The sequence below is a fragment of the Acomys minous genome (assembly GCF_964271855.1).
Source record: "Acomys minous genome assembly, chromosome: 1".
Taxonomy (NCBI): domain Eukaryota; kingdom Metazoa; phylum Chordata; class Mammalia; order Rodentia; family Muridae; genus Acomys; species Acomys minous.
Window position 1 is genome coordinate 54,435,173 of NC_140483.1, and position 20,826 is coordinate 54,455,998.

The 20,826-nt window shown below is 45.7% G+C and overlaps 1 protein-coding gene and 1 long non-coding RNA gene across 4 annotated transcripts in view; one reads left to right on the top strand and one right to left on the bottom strand.

Annotated features, from left to right (window-relative positions):
* IPO9 (importin 9) overlaps nt 1–12,023 on the top strand; it is a 42,450-nt gene extending 30,427 nt beyond the window's left edge. For 2 of the 3 annotated variants that reach the window (XM_084786531.1, XM_084786533.1), the window contains exons 15-24: nt 2,367–2,593; nt 5,402–5,550; nt 6,332–6,460; nt 7,189–7,464; nt 8,266–8,432; nt 9,482–9,615; nt 10,220–10,342; nt 10,885–10,989; nt 11,176–11,252; nt 11,702–12,023. In XM_084786531.1, coding sequence (XP_084642657.1) covers nt 2,367–2,593; nt 5,402–5,550; nt 6,332–6,460; nt 7,189–7,464; nt 8,266–8,432; nt 9,482–9,615; nt 10,220–10,342; nt 10,885–10,989; nt 11,176–11,252; nt 11,702–11,812 — 1,498 coding nt within the window. In that variant the 3' untranslated portion in view covers nt 11,813–12,023. The remainder of the gene's footprint in view (nt 1–2,366; nt 2,594–5,401; nt 5,551–6,331; nt 6,461–7,188; nt 7,465–8,265; nt 8,433–9,481; nt 9,616–10,219; nt 10,343–10,884; nt 10,990–11,175; nt 11,253–11,701) is intronic. The other variant, XM_084786532.1, reaches the window with a different exon arrangement.
* Nucleotides 12,024–12,444: 421 nt separating this feature from the next.
* LOC311600245 lies at nt 12,445–20,770 on the bottom strand. The gene is made up of 2 exons (XR_014780174.1): nt 20,429–20,770; nt 12,445–18,929 (listed from the first exon to the last, which is right to left on the bottom strand). It is a non-coding gene; the product is annotated as an uncharacterized lncRNA (long non-coding RNA).
* Nucleotides 20,771–20,826: the final 56 nt, after the last annotated feature.

A 20,826-nucleotide genomic window follows, 5' to 3' on the forward strand; every position in this document is an offset into this window, starting at 1 on the left:
CCTGTCACTGGGGGGGAAATAGCAGTGAAACATACCATTCTAAAAAAAATGACAAGCTATAGGGCATGGTGGCACACACCTTTAATCTCAGCACTCCTGAGGCAGGGGCAGGCAGATTGCTGTGAGTTTGACACTAACCTGATCTACAAAGAGAGTTCCAGGACAGCCAGGAGTATTACACAGAAAAACTTTGTCTCAAAAAAAAAAGAAAAGAAAAGAAAGAAAGAGAGAAAGGAGTACCTACTTGCAGAAGACCTGAATTGGGGGTCCCCGCAGCATCCAGATGGAGCAGCTCATATCACCTGTAACCCCAGCTCTACAAGGATCCAACACTTCTGGTCTCCTAAGCAACAGTATTCTCATACACACACACACAAATACTTTAAATAATAATTAATAAAAATAAATCTTGGGGTTGGAGGCCTCAGTGGTTAAGAGTACTTGCTGTTCTGGCAGAGGACCTGAGTTCAGTTCCTAGCCCCAAGCTCACAGCCTCCTGTAGCTCCAGCTCCAGGGGATCCAGTGCCCTCTTCAAGCTACCCTATAAAGAATTCCATCTTTTCTTATCCATCTTTTCTCTCAGCCAGAATTTTCCATTTCACATTAAAACTATGGAATGTAAAAAAACAAACAAACAAACAAAAACACCATGAGATGTTTTGTTTCCAGGTTTAATTTAGTTTTCAATTGTGTGTATGTAGGCATGTGTAAGTAAATACAGGTGCCTTAGGAGGCCCTGGAGTTACAGGCAGTTGAGAGCTACCCATCATGGGTGCTAGGGGAAAATGCAGGGAAAAGAGTAGTCTGTGCTTTTAGCCACTGAGACCTCTCCAGCCCCTGCAATTTCCAATATTCCAACATTGTAGTTCATCATAGCATCTTTGCTTTCTCTCTTATACCAGCTTTAATTTCTTCCTCCATGCTGTGGCATATACATCAGTATAAACTGCCTTAAATGATTTCTGAAGCAAGATATTTATTAAAGTATAATTATACATGTGACAGATTTCTCTAGTCATATTTATGACTTATTTTTATTAATTATTTATGTTTTTGCTCTGTATGTATGGATATTTCCCTGGATATGTGTCTATTGGGGGAGGTGCTGGGAGAAGACATCAGATGCCCTGAGACTGTGAGCTTCCATATAAGTGCTGAGATTTGAATCTGAATCCTCTGCAAGAGCAACAGTTGCTCAAAACCCCTGAGCCATCTCTCCAGCCCCATACCCCCCAACCCAAACCTAAATTCTGAAGACTGAGGTGGTACCTGGCTTTGGTCAGCTCTTAACTCTTTGGTGGTGGTGGTGGTGGTGTTATCTTGTTTTTGTTTTAATTACAAGTACAACAATATTGATTTTTTTTATTCTAAAAGGATCCACTTCTCAGCTCAAATAGCTGTAACATCATGTGGTGAGAAACTGAGATATCAACTAGGAAGGTGCTGTAGTAATTCAGACAGGAGTTTCTATTGGAGTATAGAATAGTAGTCAGTAGAAAATGAGGAAGTGAATAAGAAGGTAGGAACCAAGATCTAAAACTTTTAAGTGCAAGATCGAAGGATATAAAATTTTTACCATTACTAAGCAAAGAGTAGATTTGGCAATAAACAGTAAGCTTAGTAGCCAATGTTTTCATTTTCAGTTATTTTTAAGAAATATACTGGTAGAGCCAATAAGCAGTGACTATGTGGTGGCCTGCAACTACCCATAACTCCAGTTCCGGGATAAAGTGCCCTTTGGCCTCCTCAGGCACTAGGCATATGTGTGATTTACATACATATAAACTTAAATCAATTCATCTGCACACACCTTTAATCCCAGCCCTCAGGAGGCAGACACAAGCAGATCTCTGTGAGTTCCAAGACAACCTGGTCTACGGAGCTAGTTCCAGGACAGCCAGGATTATACAGAGAAACCCTGTTTCGAAACAGCAAACAAATAAGCCCACCCAAAAACAATTTTAAAAAGAAAAAGAAGTTAGAGCTGAGCAAAAAAACAAGTCTATGGCAAAGCCAAGCCCACAAAGCCAAGGTTTCACAGGTTATTCACTAGCTTTACAGCTAGTACAGATTATTTGGCTACAAGACAAACAAAGATGGGGTGTGGTAACCTGTAAGCCCAGCACTGTGGAGGCAGGTTCAAGTCCAGCTTTGTCTGCATAGCAAGTTCCAGGCCAGACAGGGACTATATAGTGAGCTCCTGTCTTTAAAGTTACTGCATACCTGTTAACGTGTAATTTACAGAGACTATGTTTTTACTTCTATTTATTACTGCTATTCTATTATAATCTATCATATAAGATTGGAAAGCCTAAGGATTGAAGGGTCTGCTTATGAGTAATTCTTACTTATGTATCTCTCTCTAGTTACTGTGATCAGCTGAAAGTCTCAGAGAGCACGCATGTGCTTCAGCCCTTCCTCCCCAGCATCCTCGATGGCCTAATTCACCTCGCAGCCCAGTTCAGCTCAGAGGTCCTCAACCTGGTGATGGAGACCTTGTGCATCGTGTGTACTGTTGACCCAGAATTCACAGCAAGCGTGGAAAACAAAATCTGTCCCTTCACCATTGCCATTTTTCTAAAGTACAGTAATGGTATGTCATCAGGAAAGATGTGTTGATGAGAAGCACTAAAAGAAGTGGTGATTGGTGGGTGCAGGACGCTGTGCCTGGGGTCTGATGATCTTACCACCCTAAGCAAAGAATGTAGCCTCTGGTTAACAAAGGGAGGAGTTCTCCACAGATACACCAGCATTATGAAGTATAATACCAATTTATGTAATTTTATTCTCATAAGGCCTAGGGAAGATAGTGAGTAAAAGACTAACACAGAAAACATAATTCAAAGCTCTTGTGATGGAGTAAGAAAGTAAGTAACTTCCTGAGAATGGTCTGGAAAGGGAGATACTGGGGATGTGACTCAGTGACAAGCCTTTGCCTGGTATGTACAAGGCCCTGAGTCTGATCCCCAGTACTGGGGGAAGAAAATACTGAAAAAAGAAAGCTTGTGCACATGAGGCTCTGCTGCCAAGACATCCCCACCCTTTCACTTTTGAGCCCTTGTGTAGCTTAGCCTGGCCCCCTGCTTTCTACTGATAGACACAGGCTTTCATACCCAGCGCAGATTTTTTTTTAATAACAGTAAAAATTAAGCAAAAAGAATTTTCCCTAGAATGTTCATAAAATATTATCTGAAGATTTAGTTTTAAAAGAGGTTATGTGTGTAGCTGTGTATACTGGAAAAAAATGCCCGAAGCAAGTATTTCAGAATATCAAAGATGTTATCTCTAAGTGATGAAATTATAGGCTTTTTTCCTTTAATATTGTCAGCATATTAAGTTTTTATAGTAAATATAGTTATACCTAAGTACCAGAAAGATATTAAAGATACTTGTTTTCAAAATTGAAGCTAAAAGACATACAGGAGTAACATATCATACGAACATGCTACTTACTTTGATTTTTTTTTTTTTTAACTTGAAAAAACGTGTCCTGAGCCAGGTGTGGTAGCAGGCGCCTTTAATCCCAGCACTCAGGAGGCAGAGCCAGGCAGATCTCTGTGAGTTTGAGGCCAGCCTGGTCTACAAAGAGAGCTGCAGGACAGCCAGGGCTATACAGAGAAACCCTGTCTAAAAAAAACCAGGAAGAAAGAAAGGAAGGAAGGAAGAAAGAAAGAAAGAAAGAAAGAAAGAAAGAAAGAAAGAAAGAAAAAGAAAAGAAAAATGTGTCCAAAAGCATGCGTGTTGGTCTCTCATTCTTTTCAGGCTTCATTAAATCTCTGAAATGACTGTATCATTTTTGTTGTTGTTGTTTTTGTTTTGTTTTTTTGGTTTTTCAAGACAGGGTTTCTCTGTGTAGCCTTGGCTGCCCATGGCTCACTTTGTAGACCAGGCTGGCCTCGAACTCACAGTGATCCACCTGCCTCTGCCTCCTGAGTGCTGGGATTAAAGGTGTGCCCCACCATGCCCCAGCTCATGACTGTATTTTTTATTTATCTGTTCTGTTAATTGGAAAGCTAGGTTGTTTCTCTTTTTTTTTTTTTCCCCTATTACAAACAGTAGTATAGTTATACTTTTTTTTTTTTAACTATAGTTACTTTTAACATGCACCTTAGCGTGCTCTGCATATATCTTTTCATGCTACATGACAAAGGTGTTCTTATTACGTGGGTAAAGTAGATTAACATGAAGTCCTATTTCTCAGCCAGGTATTACATACATGTGATCCTAGCCCTTGGGACTGAGGCTGGAGGATTACAGATTCAAGGCTACATAGTGAGACCCTTTCTCAAAACAGACACCAGAAAGAAGCTCCATTTCTTTATGAAGCTCTGCTTTCTGAGGACTGTACCTTTTGCTACAGGCAAGGCCCCGAGAGTTCTTCCTGTCTGTCATGGCTACTCCCAGTTCAGTTGGGAGCCCATGACAGCCCATAGCCATCTGAAACTCCCAATTCTGAGGGAGATGCCCTCTTCTGGTCTCCTTGGATACCGCACACATGTGGTACACAGACATGTATGCAGGTAAAATACCTATGCACAAAATAAAAAGAAATAAATCTAATAATTAAAAAAATAATAGCCAGGTAGTGGTGGCACACACCTTTACTCCCAGCACTCAGGAGGCAGAGGCAGGTGGATCGCTGTGAGTTCGAGGCCAGCCTGTTCTACAAAGTGAGTCCAGGACAGCTAAGTCTACACAGAGAAACCCTGTCTCGAAAAAAAATAACTAACTAACTAAATATTTTTTAAAATGCATGAGAACCAGAGGATAACAGTGTTTGAACTTTCATGTCTTCTTATTATTTTTGTTTGTTTTAAGAGATGAGGTCTCTATGTAGCCCTGGCTGTCCTAGAACTCATTCTATAGACCAACTTGACCTCAAACTCAGAGATTCGCCGGCCTCTGCCTCCCAAGTGCTGGAATTAAAGGTGTGTGCTACTGCATGCCAGGTTTCTTCTTAACAAAATATTAGTATGGTTTTTGTTAGGTTTTGGGGTTGGGGGCTTACAAAGACCTTAAAATTTGCCCCAGAAGAAAAGACTACTTTAACTTTAGGAGTAGCTATTAAAGAGTCCCTGCCCTGAAGGTGTCCGTATAGCTGGCTGCTGCACTCACCACGCATCTGAAATTTAATCTGTGCAGAAGTTTTTTGTTTGTTTCTTTTTTGGTTTTTCAAGACCGGGTTTCTCTGTTATCTTGGCTGTCCTGGACTCACTTTGTAGACCAGGCTGGCCTTGAACTTAACAGAGATCCACCTGCCTCTGCCTCCTGAGTGCTGGGATGAAAGACATGCACCACCACGGCGGGCTTTGTGCAGAAATTTTAACTCATGTTAGACTTAGAGCAAGAAACAAACATTAGACCATAAGTAGACAGGGTTCCGTGTTGCCTTATCCCTCAGATCCCGTTGTCGCCTCACTGGCTCAGGACATCTTCAAGGAACTGTCACAGATCGAAGCCTGTCAAGGTCCAATGCAGATGAGGCTGATTCCCACTCTGGTCAGCATAATGCAGGCCCCAGCAGACAAGATCCCTGCAGGGCTCTGTGCGGTAAGTGCTACAGGGTCTGGGAGGGAGGGAGGGAGGGAGGGAGGGAGGGAGAGAAGAAACGAATGCGTGCTCTTGCAGGTGCGGCCTACAGACCCCACCTATGAACAGGAAGTCAGTAAGAGCATTGGAGATTCAGGGTGTGATTTTATACTGAGCTACTCTGTCCATGAGGACAATGGTTGACTGCCTAAGGCTTTAAAAAGAGAAAAGCCAGGTGGTGGCAGCCTTTAATTTCAGCACTTGGGATGCAAAAGCAGGTGGATCTGTGAGTTCAAGGCCAGCCTGGTCAACGGAGTGAGTTCCAGGACAGCCAAGGCTACACAGAGAAACAGGTCTTGGAAAGATGGGGTGGAGAGTGGGGGAGCAGATGAGAGTGAATATGTGTGTTATGAAGCATGCTCTCACTTTGAGGACTAGCTGTATAGACCAGGCTGGCCTTGAATTCACAGAGATCCGCCTGCCTCTGTCCCCCCAATGCTAGGACGCTAGGTATGCACCACCATAGCTGGTGGCATATCCCCCCAGTATTTGTGAATGCCTGTAGGGGCAGAAAGGCAACCTCCTGTGTCATTCTCAGGAACACAGTCTACTGCCTTTGAAACAAGACTCTCATTGGCTTGAGTCTGAAACATCCCTCTAGCCACTGTTAGATACCACACACCCCCCCCCCCAGGGCTAATAAAATTATAAGTGCTATAGTGAAGCTGAGAGCTAAGAAGCATCTTGCGTTGTGGATACTTCCCACCCCAGATGTAATTCTGACCCTTCTTTCTTTTTCCAGACAGCCATTGATATACTGACCACAGTAGTTCGAAATACAAAGCCTCCCCTTTCCCAGCTCCTCATCTGTCAAGCTTTCCCGGCTGTGGCACAGTGCACCCTTCACACGGATGACAATGCCACCATGCAGGTATCTGAGACTTCCCCGCCATAGCCGTACAGTAGGCTGGAAAATCCGACATGTCATTATGCTTTTGAAATACAAGTCTGTTGACTACAAATTTGTCTAAAGAACCCTAGTAGGCTTGTGCTTTAATGTCTGTGACAGCCTTAAAAAGTATGAGTACCAGACATCTGGCTGGCTGTATTTGCTCACTGGTGCTATAGAGGAACTTAGGTGTCTAGACTTGGGACCTTGGCACCTTTCTGAATATTTTGGTCATAGAATCAGCAGAGTGATAGACCTGGAGAAGTGAAGGATCTGTTGGTTCCTTTTTTAGGTCTTTATTACTGAGGTTGTTTATAAAAGCAATAGGAAAATGATAGTAGATATGGTCAGATTGGAAATCCCTAGACAAATAGTGACTTGTATGTGGTTCATTTTTATCCCATGAAGACCTTTAATACTCCTAATTATTGCTACATCTAAGAAGTCAGTCTTTACTGGTAAACCTGTTTTCTTGATCTTTGGTCCTTGTACTGAGAAGTAGGCAGTTTTGAGACAGCTGATTGGGTAAAGAGGGATGGTGTGAGTGTCTGTCTTCATCTATAAACAGTAAATTCCTATGTCTAGTGTTAGGAGCACGTGACCCCTCTAGGCTTACTGCTCCCCTGAGGTCTAGACCTCTGTCAGTAACAGTCTGAGGGGCTCCTCGCATCTACTCTCCATGGCTAATCTTGTCGTTTCCGTCTCTGCAGAACGGTGGAGAGTGCTTGCGGGCCTATGTGTCAGTGACACTGGAACAGGTGGCCCAGTGGCATGACGAGCAAGGCCACAATGGACTATGGTACGTGATGCAAGTAGTCAGCCAGCTCCTTGACCCGCGAACCTCAGAGTTCACTGCAGCCTTTGTGGGCCGCCTGGTCTCCACCCTCATCTCCAAGGCAGGGCGGGAGCTTGGGGAGAATCTGGACCAGATTCTTCGAGCCATCCTCAGCAAGATGCAGCAGGCAGAGACACTCAGTGTCATGCAGGTAAGGACAGTGAGTGCTAGGCTTTTTTGCTGCATGGGTGATAGGAAATCAAATGAGTATGTGGGTCCTGGGTTGTTTTATTCTCTCACTATCCTTGTAGAATAGTTAAGTAAAATTGGATCTGTTCTGGTGCAAGAAACATGAGAAAGGAAGCCCCATGTTCAGTCCTGTGAGTGGACTCTGCTGTATAGACACAGATTGACTTTACGTGTATGACTGTTTTGCTTGCGTGTATATATATGTACCATGTACATGGAGTCCAGTCCCTTGGAACTAGAGTTAGAAATGCTCGTGAGCCACCAACATGGATACTAGGAACCAAATCCAGTTCCTCAGTGTGAACAACAGTGCCCTTAACACTGACCCATTTCTCTACCTCAGACTCCTTGATTTTTTGTTTTGGTTTGGTTTTTTTGTTTTGTTTTTTGAGACAGGGTTTCTCTGTGTAGCCTTGGCTGTCCTAGACTCACTTTGTAGACCAGGCTGGCCTCAAAATCACAGAGATCTGCCTGCCTCTGCCTCCCGAGTGCTGGGATTAAAGGCGTGCGCCACCATGCCCAGCTTGTTTTGTTTTTTAAGATGGTCTCAGTGTGTAGCTCTGGCTAGCCTGGTACTCTTTGTAGACCAGGCTAGCCTCAAACTCAGTGATCTGCCTGCCTCTGCTTCCTGAGTACTGGGATTAAAGGTGTGCACCACCATGCCAGCCCCAGACTGTTTCTTAACTGACTGGCCCATTCTGTCTCCTTTCCTATGTCTCTGAAATGTGTTTCCCTGGAAAAGGTACCTCTTGTTCTCTTGTAGTCACTGATCATGGTATTTGCTCATCTGGTGCACACTCAGCTGGAGCCTCTGTTGGAGTTCCTATGTAGCCTTCCAGGTCCGACCGGGAAACCTGCCCTGGAGTTTGTGATGGCTGAGTGGACGAGTCGGCAGCATCTGTTCTATGGGCAGTATGAAGGCAAAGTTAGGTAAAGCCCCATGTTCTTCTCTTCTTTCTTCCTTTTCTTTCTTTCTTTCTTTTTTTTTTTTAACTTTTATTTTATATGCATTGCTGTTTTGCCTGCATGCCTGTCTATGAGGGTGTCAGATTTGTAGGTGCTGGGAATTGAACCTGGGTCCTCTGGAAGAACAGTCAGTGCTCTTAACTGCTGAGCCATCTCTCCAACCCCAGGCCCCATATTCTTACTCTGAGCCTTCTACTTCTACTCACATTTCAATCTTTCTTCCTTGACTTGCACTGTTGATTCTTGTCTGACATACCAAGCTGTCCCTGAAGTCTCTGTTCTGTCTTTCTTCATAACCATATACTTGAATATCTCCATGTTGAAACTCCCAGTAAAATAATCAGCAGAGTAGAACGTGTATTTCTGATTTCTGCTAAGAGCCTCCTGTGGAGCAGATTGCACCTGGCTAGACATGGATACTGCTTATCCTCCTTTATAAACTGCTGTAATCCCAGCACTCAGGAGGCAGAGGCAGGAGGATATCTGTGAGTTCAGAGCCAGCCTGGCCTACAGAGCGAGTTTCAGGACAGCCAGGGCTACACAGAGAAACCCTTCTTGAAAAAGTGAATGAATAAATTAATTGATTAATTAATAAAATAAACCCAAGCCTTTGCTTTATAACTCTATAGCCTAGATGTCTGTCTTCTTTTTTCTGGTGCTGGGAACTAAACCCAGGCCCCTGAGTTTGCTAGGCAAGCCTTCGACCACTAAGCTAAATCCCCAGCCTCTCTAGCCTAGGCTTATCCCTCTGGATCTCATCACCCAAATGCCCTGAACAGTGGGGACAGCCATTGTGAGACTTGCCCGCCCTAGCTTTGTTCAAGATGAGCCGATGTCAATAGAGCAGCTCATGGACACCAAATGCCGTGCCCAGCTGAGCTCTGCTCCCTTTCCTGGGTAGTAGTGGAAAGAAGCTTCACCACCAGAGGGAGAGTCTTCTTTTCTGAGGGTGAGCTAAGCTGCGTGGAGTAAGCTGTAGACGGGAGCTGACTGACATTCCTGCCTCTTGCCAGCTCTGTGGCGCTATGTAAACTGCTTCAGCATGGCATCAATGCAGATGACAAGCGGCTGCAAGATATTCGTGTGAAGGGAGAAGAGATTTACAGCGTGGATGAGGGCATCCGTACCCGCTCTAAGTCAGCCAAAAGTGAGTAATGCTTCCATTCCGTAGGGGTTTGGGGTATCTGGGACAGAGGAGGGGCTGTGCTGTGTATTCTGTTTTTATTGGTGGGTTTCATAAAGAAGAAGCAGAAAATTAATCAAACAATGAGTCAGGATGTGTCAGAATTGACACAAATAATCTTGAAACAACGCTCCCCAGCTTCCAGCTTCGTGTCTGAGGTTCTGACACATACTCCGTATGTCTTGGCTCTACAGTCACCTTTGGCCTGTGGCTGCAGTGAGCTGTGGTAGAGCTGTTGCCCATAACTGCAGGTCTAGGATTGTCTGCCCTGTCTCAGAACTTAAGTTCTGGCTTGGGACTGGCATCCTGTGCTGGATCACAGCTTTGTTACTGGTAGGAACTGATATCTAATCCCGGAACTCTTTTACCTCTTAGTTCTGACGTGTTATATATAACACCTGGCAGAATTAAATTTAAGTCATTCTTTGCTGGCTGGATGTAGTCAGAGATGGTGGAAAGTACCTGAAAGAATATGAACTCTGCTGAGTAGAACTGTAAGAAGGACGGAGATGCTGCTAGATTGAGCCCAGTGACAATATGACTTGAGGTCTTTTTGCTTTCTTCCTAGACCCAGAGCGCTGGACAAACATTCCTTTGTTGGTCAAGATCCTAAAGCTGATTATCAATGAGCTCTCCAACGTCATGGAGGCCAATGCCGCTCGCCAGGCCACTCCTGCTGAGTGGAGTCAAGGTGCACCAGGCCCTGACTCCCGGGGGACTTTAACTTGGAGAGCAAGTTACATATTGTCAGATGATCAATTAGGTTTATTCAGACACAGTTTTTAAAGGTGTGGTGGGGAATGTTGCTGAAAAGCTGCACCATGGCTGTCACTGTCGGGACTGCAAATCTCACAGAGGTTGAAGGTGCAAGCAGCTAGGAAACAAGCTGCCTTACCCTTTCTTTTTTTTTTTTTTTTTTTTTTTTTTTTTTTTCTTTTCTTTTTTTTATTTATTTTATTAATTTATTCTTGTGACATCTCAATGGTTATCCCATCCCTTGTATCCTCCCATTCTTCCCTCCCTCCCATTTTCCCCTTATTTGCCTTACCCTTTCCTGAGAGCTTTACTTCTTCCATCAGACTCACTGGGATGGTCTGGCCATCCTTGGTTCTTTCACATTTGGGGACTGTAGGCCACGTTGCAGAAACCCTCAGGGCCCTTCTGTCCTGTCCTAGTAATATTTATGGGAGGGAAGATGCATGACTGTTTCAGCTGCTTTTCATCTTCAAATAGATGATTCCAATGATATGTGGGAGGACCAGGAGGAAGAGGAAGAGGAAGAGGAGGATGGCTTAGCTGGTCAGCTTTTATCTGACATCCTTGCTACAAGTAAATATGGTAAGCCATTTGAGACAGAACAGGATAGTAAATGCCTTTTCTTTGCACACTGGTACCAAGGATGGGGTTCCCCAAGAAAGAGGGGATGTTCCTTGGGCTTTTGCCTCAGCCATGTGCTGGTAAATACCACCACTGGCCTGATCATGGCCTCTGGCCTGACTCGCCTGTGTTGGCTGTGTCTAACAGAGGAGGATTACTATGAAGATGATGAGGAAGATGACCCTGATGCCCTGAAGGATCCTCTCTATCAGATTGATCTACAGGTGAGGGTGTCCATAGAAGATGTCCTAAAAGTAACAATATCTTCCAAGCCATGGACGCAAGACTATGGGTTCAAGTTCATTCATAGTTCTTCATGAGAACTGCAGAAAGTGGAGGTGGGGTTGCTATCTGTCTGAGTGCTCAGGGCCATGGAGCGAAGAGGAGTACTGGGATTTTTGTTTAGCAGTCTGTACCAGCAATAATCTGTCTCTTGAGGCTACTTTGTGAAAGTTCTCTGGGTGGAATAAGAGATGGAGCCTTGGAGATATTTTTGGTTCCCTATGACATTCTGGGTTGTATGTATATTAGATCCAAGAATGTGAAAAGCTACCCCTTAGGAAGCTAGCACTTGAAAGCCAGCATCCCTGTAGCACTTGCTGGTTGTCCTTGCCCTGCTGTCCACTGCTGGCCCTGGGAATGTTTAGTAATGCCTCTCTCATTCTTCCTCCAGGCATATCTCACAGACTTCCTTTGCCAGTTTGCTCAGCAGCCCTGTTACATAATGTTTTCGTGCCACCTTAATGACAACGAGAGGCGGGTTCTACAGACCATCGGCATCTAAAAAGGGGAGTCTTCAACCTGTGTTCCCTCTCCTGACTCAGCCACAGACCATTCTGCCGCCATCACTGGCCTTGAAATGCACTTTTTCTCAGCCTGGAGTGGCTTCGTGGCCCTTGGCCTCAACAGTGACACTGACACTCAGTCCTTGCTTACCAGGGCTGACATTTTAAAAAGCTAAAACAAAGAACATTTCTCAAAGTCCTGTGAAGATACCCCAAATCTGGAACTCTTTTTCTCCCCAGCTCTGCCCCGTTCCATTCCTAGTATCTTCGGTTGGCCAGACCAGAAACATTGATACGCAGGATTGTGGGTTCCTGGTTATTTAGCCCCACCTCGGGAGTACAGGAAAAAGGACATCTGATGTGTTCAGATAGGAACCCCTTGAGAGATCACTATGCTTTCTGCCCTCACCCAGTGATGCTCTAGGTTCTTAGTAAGAACAAGATGGAGCAGCTACATCCTAAACCCTTAACAGTAACCTTGCCTTCATGCTTTCCTCATGCAACACTAAGGGTTCTCTGTCAAGGGAGCCACCTTCCCATCTTTGCTTCATTGCATGACACAGCTCCTCCCCCAGGCTGCTCCTATATATACATGCACACACAAAGTAAGCCAGACAGATGGCAACTTGTCTTTCTTTCTTTTTTTTTTTTTAAGGAAAAAAAAATCAGGAAAAAGATTTTTATTTCTAAATCTGCCTGCCCCATCTATATTTAATATGCCTTGTCTACACATAACCACAGAGTCTGATATTCAAAGGTTATCCCTCTCCCTCAGGAATCCTCTAAAGTGGTTGAGCTGTAGCCCTTGAATTTGCAACATGTATTTTTCTAGGACAGTAAAGCAATCTTTACAAATGAATTTAGTCTGCATACTCTAAGGTGCCTCAGCACCTCTACCTTCTGTTTATTACTCCCTCTGGAAGGAAAGTAAAGACAAGGGAGGAAAGCAGAGCCTGTTTTGGCATTCTACTATGATTTGGCAGACAGCTCAGAAAGCTTAGAGAACTGGTATTTTTTGTTCAGCTCTGCTTTTAAAAGTCAGTACAGCATGTGGATGGCCCTAGGTTCAGTCCTCAGTACTGCCAAAATAAGGGACATCCCTCGGGTTTTCCCTGTGTTTTGAATTGAGAGAGTGGGTGAAACTTAAAAGCAGAGGAGTTCCCTGATGTTCCCTTTGTGTGGTACTCCATTTCTAATAGCCAGAGCTATTTCTTTGGAGTGATGCTCTAACAAAAAGGGAAAGGAGCTGGAAATGACTTTGAGCTCCGTTCTTAAGCAGAAGAGTAACAGTGTGGCACTTAATCTATAAGGCCTTTCATGGAACCCTAACCTTATTACTGATTACACCACCAGATGTCCTTAGTGCTCAGCCTCGAGTCCAGAGGCATGTCACTAAAGTTTCCTTCCACCTTTGTAAGAGCCTGAGAAAGTGTTTGGTTGTCTTCTGGCTGGTTGTGTGGAGACCAGTATTGCCTCTGCCCTTGTTGCTTTTCCTGCAGAAGTTGAAATTCCTGATCAAGAGAAATGATAACATGCTTGCCCAACAGTACCCAGAAAACCACAGTAGGAACTTTAGAACCTTGCTCCATAGTTGACCTCAAAGCCAGTTGGATTTGGTGCTAAAAACAGTATACCATTCCATGCGGTTAAGTTGTCCAAAGGTTTTGTTTTTTTCCCCCTCTTTCGAGACAGGGTTTCTCTGTGTAGCCTTGGCCATCCTGGACTCACTTTGTAGACCGGGCTGGCCTCGAACTCACAGCAATCGGCCTGCCTCTGCCTCCCGAGTGCTGGGATTAAAGGCATGCGCCACCACGCCCGGCTTGTCCAAAGGTTTTGACACTTTAGAATGGTGCCAGGTTAGCAGCATTGAGCTGCTGCATTTGAGAAAGTTTGGAGACCCCCATACATACACTAATAGTGATTTGGGTCAGTTCCTCTCTATTTACTGCCAAAGTTAGTCAAGCGGCCTCCTGTCCTGTTCACATGTCTCAATTTTGTTGGGAGGACCAAGCTCCTGCATTAGGAAAACTTGAAAAATGGGTCCTAATTCCTCTAGGAAGCCAACACACAACTGGTTTGAAGTGGGGGGATCGTATGCACCTTGATGGACAGATACTTGCTTATGTTTTTAGAGCATTTAACTTTTGCAACAGGTACACAATGAATTTTCTGGTCCTGCTAAGAGATTTTCCTTTATGAGCAGGCAGAAGTTCTGTTGGTGACTGTTAGTGTGACAAAGTTGAACTTTGGCTCCTATTTTGTCTCCTACAAAAACCAACTTCATTTGGGAAAGGGCAAAGTGGACTGTTGGAAGATTAAGACCACTGAGCTAATGAGATGGGTGCTGGCTCCTTATGGTGAAGGGTTTTACAGGATACGGGTGAAATACTAGGAGGCTAAAAAGCAGGAGGAAAAGAAAGGGAGCCATTGCTGCAAGTCACTGACTAGGAAGCATGAACCTACAGCAGGGGCTATCAGCAGGGGAAGGAGTTGCTGGGACTCAGATGTTCATTGTGAGCTAAGGAGCAAGTGCTGCCAAACTAATGGGAACGAGCTTCAGTGTCTGTTAGCCATGCTAAAAAGCCTGGAGAGCTGACATCAGCACTCAGTAACCAAACTATAAGTCAACCTCTGTAAGAACGTGTGATGGGTCTTCTTTGCTACAGTACGAAGGGGTTTGTTTATGCCTTACTCTTTCCAAGAAGTTTGAAGCCATTTGCAAAAGAAACTGACCTAGACAAGGAAAGAATGCTGATCAGATTTTAGATGAGAGGAAACCTCTAGGGAAGATGACATTTAGAATTGAAGTAGATCAAGTGCTTATAAGAAAGGGAGATTGGCGACAGTATTTATCAGGAAACTTGAAGTTAGAGTGCTCTTACCTCCTTAAAAGTACTGGGTTGGTCCAGAAAGCTCCAGTGTGGGCCTAGGTGACAGTCTAGGATCCTGTGGATTTTTCCACCTCTGTCCATCAGTGATCCTGGCTAGTGGCAGTGCTCTGTAAGAGGACAACCAAGGCCTAAATTGTTGAGGGAAAGCAGGTGGCCGAAGATGCTGGCCTCAGAACAGCACTTCAGCAAATTAAGGGAGTGTTCAGTGAAAAGCGCTGCACTGTCCCCGTCCACCAGGCAGACCTGTTGTGCCTCAGTAAATAATAAAAGACGGATTTCTGGCTCTTCTGTTTCCTGTCAGTTTCAGTGAATATTCAATCTCTTAGACATGGAAGGCCAGTGCCTTGGACTTTTCTCAGTTAGTCTAGGCCTTTATGGTGGTGTGTGCCTAAAATCCCAGTACTCAAGAGACAGAAACAGGCAAATCTCTGAGTCCAATGTCAGCCTGGCTTACATAGCAAGTTCCAGGTTAGCAGGGCTACATGAGACCTTGTCTTGGAGTGGGGCAGGAGAAGCTGACGAGGAGATCAGAAACCAGTAACAAATGAGGCAAGTGCTAGGTGAAAAGTGGGTCACCTCCAAGGAAAAGACTGGGCTGGGGGAATGGGGACTGAATCTGAGTCAGTGGCCACTTGGGAGGCAGAGGCAAGTGGACCTCTATGAGTTCAAGGCCAGCCTGGTCTACAAAGCGAGTCCAGGACAGCCAGGGCTACAAGAGAAACCCTGCCTCAAGGCTGGCAGTTGTTGCTAAACCGTGAGTGCTGAAATGCTAGAGCTGTTGAATGTCTGTGAATGACCTCACACCTACTATGCTTGCAAACTAGGTCCTTTTCCGTCATGCCCTTTTACAGATTGAGGAAAGCAGAGATACTGAGTGTTCTCTGCTAGTGTGAGATTGCTGTCCAAGAAGCCTGCATTTGTTGGTAGCTTCTCTTACCTCTCTTATGCATTTACCAGAAAGACAGAGGTAGGGTAGGCTATTCTAGAGGGTGGGAGGTGACTTTCTAAGATAAGATTGTCATGAAACAATTGCATTTGAAGAGTTTTTATAAGCACTGTAGAAATACTAGAATGAGCGTGGTAGAACGTGCCTGTAATTGTAGTGCTTTGGAGGAAGAAGCAGGCAAATCTCTGTAAGTTTCAGGCCAAGCAGGCCTACACAGTGAGTCCTTGCCCTTTTAAAAGGGGCTTGATGAGCATGCGTGAGGCCCAGGGTTCTAATGCCCTCATCAGCACCTGACTCAGAGAATATTAAGAGATTGTGATTCCTGCAGTCTAGGCCAGAAGTAAAGCCAAACAGTGAAGGTCCCAACAAGGCCTGCTTCCTCTAGAGAGAGGGACTGGCCACCTGAAAAGGACTAAAAGTGGTTTGGAGGCTGAGCTGATGGGGACGGAGATGCAAGGCAGGAATGCCATCTGGCAGCAGGTCTAGGAAGAGCTGCAGCTGCAGCGTGTGCTAAGATTATAACGGGCAGAAGAGAGAGTCGGTGAAGGCATTAAAGCTTAATGGCTGCTAGGAGGCAGTGTCCCCAAAGTGACAACTATCAATTGTGTTTTCCCAATATTGTGAGTTCCTCTGCATCAAAGAGACCACGCATTTTGTTTGTAGTCACCTGGCCGAAGCCCCATTCTCACACAGATTGCCACACTAGCTCTCAGTGCTTCGTGAGGATTCTAGTAACACGCAGCCAAACGTACCTGTTAATAAAACTCCATAGTTGGTGGCTGATTTGCCTTACTGTGAGCATGATGCAGGTTAGCACCAGCCAGCTAATGATGTCATTTTTTGCTTTGTTTTGTTTTGTTTTTAGATGATTACAAAAGGTCTCATGCCTGTCTGGCAAATTGCAATGAGAAGGCAAACAGTGAGCCACTGGCCTGACTAGAAGGTCCAGGAAGCCCTTCAAGTCTTGGCATAACAGTATAGCTGGAAAGGGGGCTGGGACAGAATGTGATCCTGTGAACTTTGGTTTCCCTGTCTGTAAAGTGGGGGACTGATGCCCAGCTGGCGGGAATGTGAGAAGAGGCCCATCCTAACCCTGCCACAGAGCAGAGCTAGCTGTATTTGGCTCCACTCGCCTGGTTGGATTTGACTGTGACTCAGTTGAGCTTCCCAGATGCCACTGCTTCTGCAAAGTCAAGGCTTGGTGAGCCTTTGGGAGGACAGCTCTGTAGACCTACCCAGGGGACAGGTGGGGGCCCCAGCTCCCACCTGCTACCCACTGCGCAGTTTTTCTGCGGTAATCTGTGACAAATTGTTGGTTTGCTTTTCGCTATGTTTTTCCCCACCTTTCATTCTCAGAACATAGTCCTCTGTAATTCATTGCCTTGGTGGGTTTTGAGGGGTAGAAAGCCACCACTTGAGGATAGCCTCTATCTAAAGGGGGCAAAACCCAGCTTAAGTCAGGCCCAGGGTCCTAGAGGAAGGGGGAGGAAAAGGGGAGGACCTCGATTCCCACAGTAGGAAGTCCCTGGAGCCTGAGTGGTCAGCATGCTGCTGCTCCTGGCTGAGTGCCTAGTGACTGAAGGGCTTGGGGCTGCATGGGCTCCCTGAAGAGCTCTCTACATAGGGTGTGTACACAGGCCGGAACTTAGGACTTGCATATCACGAGCAGGTGTTAAAACCAGAGTAAGCAGACCTAGAGCACTTACTCCAGAGTTTTATACTAAATTCCCTCACTGGTGGTGGGATAGATTCAGTCTGATCCATTTCAATTTTGTAAAAAATTAATTTTCACCCAAGTGGTGGTGGTGCATACCTTTAACCCCAGCACTTAGGAGGCAGGTGGACAGGCAGATCTCTTGACTTCAGGTCCAGCCTGGTCTATAGAGTGTATAGAGTGAGTTTCTGGACAACCATGGCTACACAGAGAACCCAGTCTCCAAAACAAATCATCTTTACATCTGACTTTGTAGTTCTAGATTCTTACTCTCATTTCCCTCGGCAGCTTCTTTTCCACCTGCCTGATGGGAAGACTAATGGCCTTAAACCCTCTCTTGAGCAGAGAAAGACAGGGTGGACTGGTGTCTCTGCTAAGCTCTGGCTTTGGGGCTCTAGTGGCTCTGACTGAAACATATCTGTTTCCACATGAGGGAGCCAAGACTAGAGGGGTCAGGTGGCTTTGAATTGGCAGTCAGGAAGTAGCACAGGACTTTTACATCGCCTGCAGTTCTGAGCACAGGTTCTGGGGCCAGGCTTGGTAATTTGGGGCAAACTATACTTAAGTTTTTGATCTACATTTCCAGATCAACAGAACAGGTATATTGCTATCTGTTCTACAGAGTGGCTGTAAGGTCAGTACAAAACAAAGCACTTTGAAGTGAGGCTTACAGTATTAGATTTAGCCTGTTAGTGTGATCTTGACTCTAATTAAATTATCACCTAAACCTAGAACCAATCCTGTTAGGAAAGGCCTGTGCATCAAAATTCAACAACCATCTGCTAAGATGACTGAAAACAAACCCCAGCTGGGGTGCTGAGTACTGTGGCCCCAAGCTCTTTCAGGAGAGAGGGGACAGACAGGAGAGCTGTAAACAGCCCTCACCACTCACCATCAGATCTCAAAATAACTTGTCTGCCTCCACCCTGCCCAGCTGGCAGAGCTGCAGGCTGAGTAAAGTGCCATTTAAAGATAACCTGGCACTTTCCAAATGTCCCACTGCCTGGGCAAGCTCCTAAGACCAGACTGAGGCTGCCCAAGAAAATGGCTGCTCAACCACCCAAGCCAGCACATCCCACCCCCACCCCCCACCCCTGCCCCCACTTCACCTGGAGCCCAGGCTGCCTAAGCTCTGCTCAGGTTGCTGAATACTCTGCAGACAAGCAGGAGCCTGGCATTCTGAGAGGCACTCCTAGAAGACAAAGCCTCTGGAGGAAGACCACCCCTTTCTAGCAGTGCCTGGGTGGCAGGGTGACACCCTACACTGGCCAACTGCCCTTGACCTCCCAGCAAAGGTGCCTACTATACAAGAACAAAAATAGAGGACGCTATCTTTTACAGCAAGAAATGTTAAAGTTGGACTCCAGAGAAAAGAATCGATATGCCTGTTTACGCTGGGGTCATGAGTGCGAGAGTTCCTTCAGTTCCCAGCTCAGCCATGACCTTGGCCATGTTCTTGGTGCTTTTCTGAACTTTTCTCTTCTTCACTGTGAACTTCAAGCAGACTCTATCCAATTCTCTCCTAAGAGGCAATGACGTCAAGTCACAGCTAAGGGCACAGGGTCCTATGGAAGGAAGGAATATGTAATTATCTGTCTGTATGGTTTGGGTTGCCAGAGGCCAGCTGGGTGAGAACGTGCACAGATAGCTGAAGTACTCTAGAGAAGGGCACCAACAGAAGTAGCAATTAGAAGAAGACAGTTTCTTATATAAAAGTGGTTTAGCCCAAACTAGGATACCCGGGAAGTCTCATGGACAGACAGCAGGGTAAGCCTAGGGCCTGGGAAGGTGAGGAGTGCCTCTGAACTGCCCAGCGTGACTCTCAGGCTCTGAAGAGTGTGGAGGAGCCTGGACTGGGTGTGGTAGCCCAGAGTGCAGTGACTGGAGGAGCTTGAGGCCAAGCCCTAGGTCACAGGCATGGCCTAAGCCTCCCACTTCTCCCACTCCAGATACCCTGACTACCTTTCCACTCTGCACATGGCTGCCGGAAATGAAGCTGGACATCCATGTTTCCCTAAGTATTCCATTTTTATGCCAGGCACAGCCCTAAGCATTTAAGGAGGATGGGTCTCAAGGGCATGGGCTTTGAAGTCACAAAAGACCAACTTGAAAAGGCAGCACCGTGAGCTGAGAGAATTCTTCCAGCTCAGTTTCCTCATCTGTGCAGTGGAGTGAGCTAGCTCATTTGCTATATTAGTGGCTAATGTCTTGATCCCAGTGACCCTGCCAGCCTCCTACTGATTAAGTTTTATTTTTTCTCATCTAGTCACAGATGAGGAGTGCGACCACTGGCGTTCTATAACTAAGACCTTATGCTCCCTTTTTAGCAGCCAGACTTTTGAGAGAAAGAACCCCAAGAAATCAGAATTTCTTCAGGAATCTCCAACTAGGTGAAGAATTGGTGAAGACCTGGGAGCAGCCAGAGGAGGAACTTGTCTCCTGAGAAAGAGTCAGGTGACCTTGCAGGAGAGCGGAGAACTAGGTAGGACCTGAGCCAGTGGTGGTCAGGGGAGTCACATCTTGCCTGAACCTCTGAGTTGAGCAAATACCTTACCCTCATTTAAACTTTACCCTCACTTGAGGACCCTGAAGATGGACTAGGGCAGTGGTTCTCAACCTGTGGGCTGCGGCCCCTTTGGAGTTAGGCTGACCCTTTCACAGGGGTCACCTATGACCATCAGAAAATACAGATATTTACATTATGATTCACAACAGCAAAAGTAAAGTTATGAAGTAGCAAAAAAAAAAAAAATAGCTTTATGGTTAGGGGTCACCACAACATGAGGAACTGTATCAAAGAGTCATAGCATTAAGAAGGTTGGGAACCACTGGACTAGAGGATGAAGAAGAACCATTGGATTTCCTTGTCCCTCTTGCCAACGTGGCCATATGAAATAAACGTCCTTGTTCTGTTTCTCACTACTAATTTGGATACTTGAATTGGCTTATTGAGGATGGGTGGCTAACCCTGGCTTGTAGGAGCACAGGCGGCGACCCTAACGCCTGTAACAACTCCACATGAGTGTAGAACGGTTGATTGACTTTCTACCTTGAGGCTCCCCACATGTAACTAACTGTTGACTCTGATGGCTAATGCAGTATTTTCTTCAGGCTTGCTCCGTGAAGAAAAAGGTTTGCACTGTAAAGTGCCCTGGGCCACTCCTGCCAGTGAGGGATGAGGCTATAGTTGGAGAGCTGTCCATTCAGAGGGAGAAGGGGCCATCTCAGGGAGCCGGGGCAGCTGCCAGGGCCCAGGCCTGTGGGCACCGATGGGGACAAAGCCTCTCTGAACTTCCTCTCAATGGGCGCCTGTTTCTAGGAATGGGGGCAGGGTGACTCTGCCCCTATCCTCCCCCTGCACGACGTCCAAGACTGGACACTAGAGCAGAGGAGGTCCCGCACAAGGGAAGGTGCGGCCCTGCCCCTCCAGAATTGGAGCATGAGCTGGTCATTAGGAGGTGG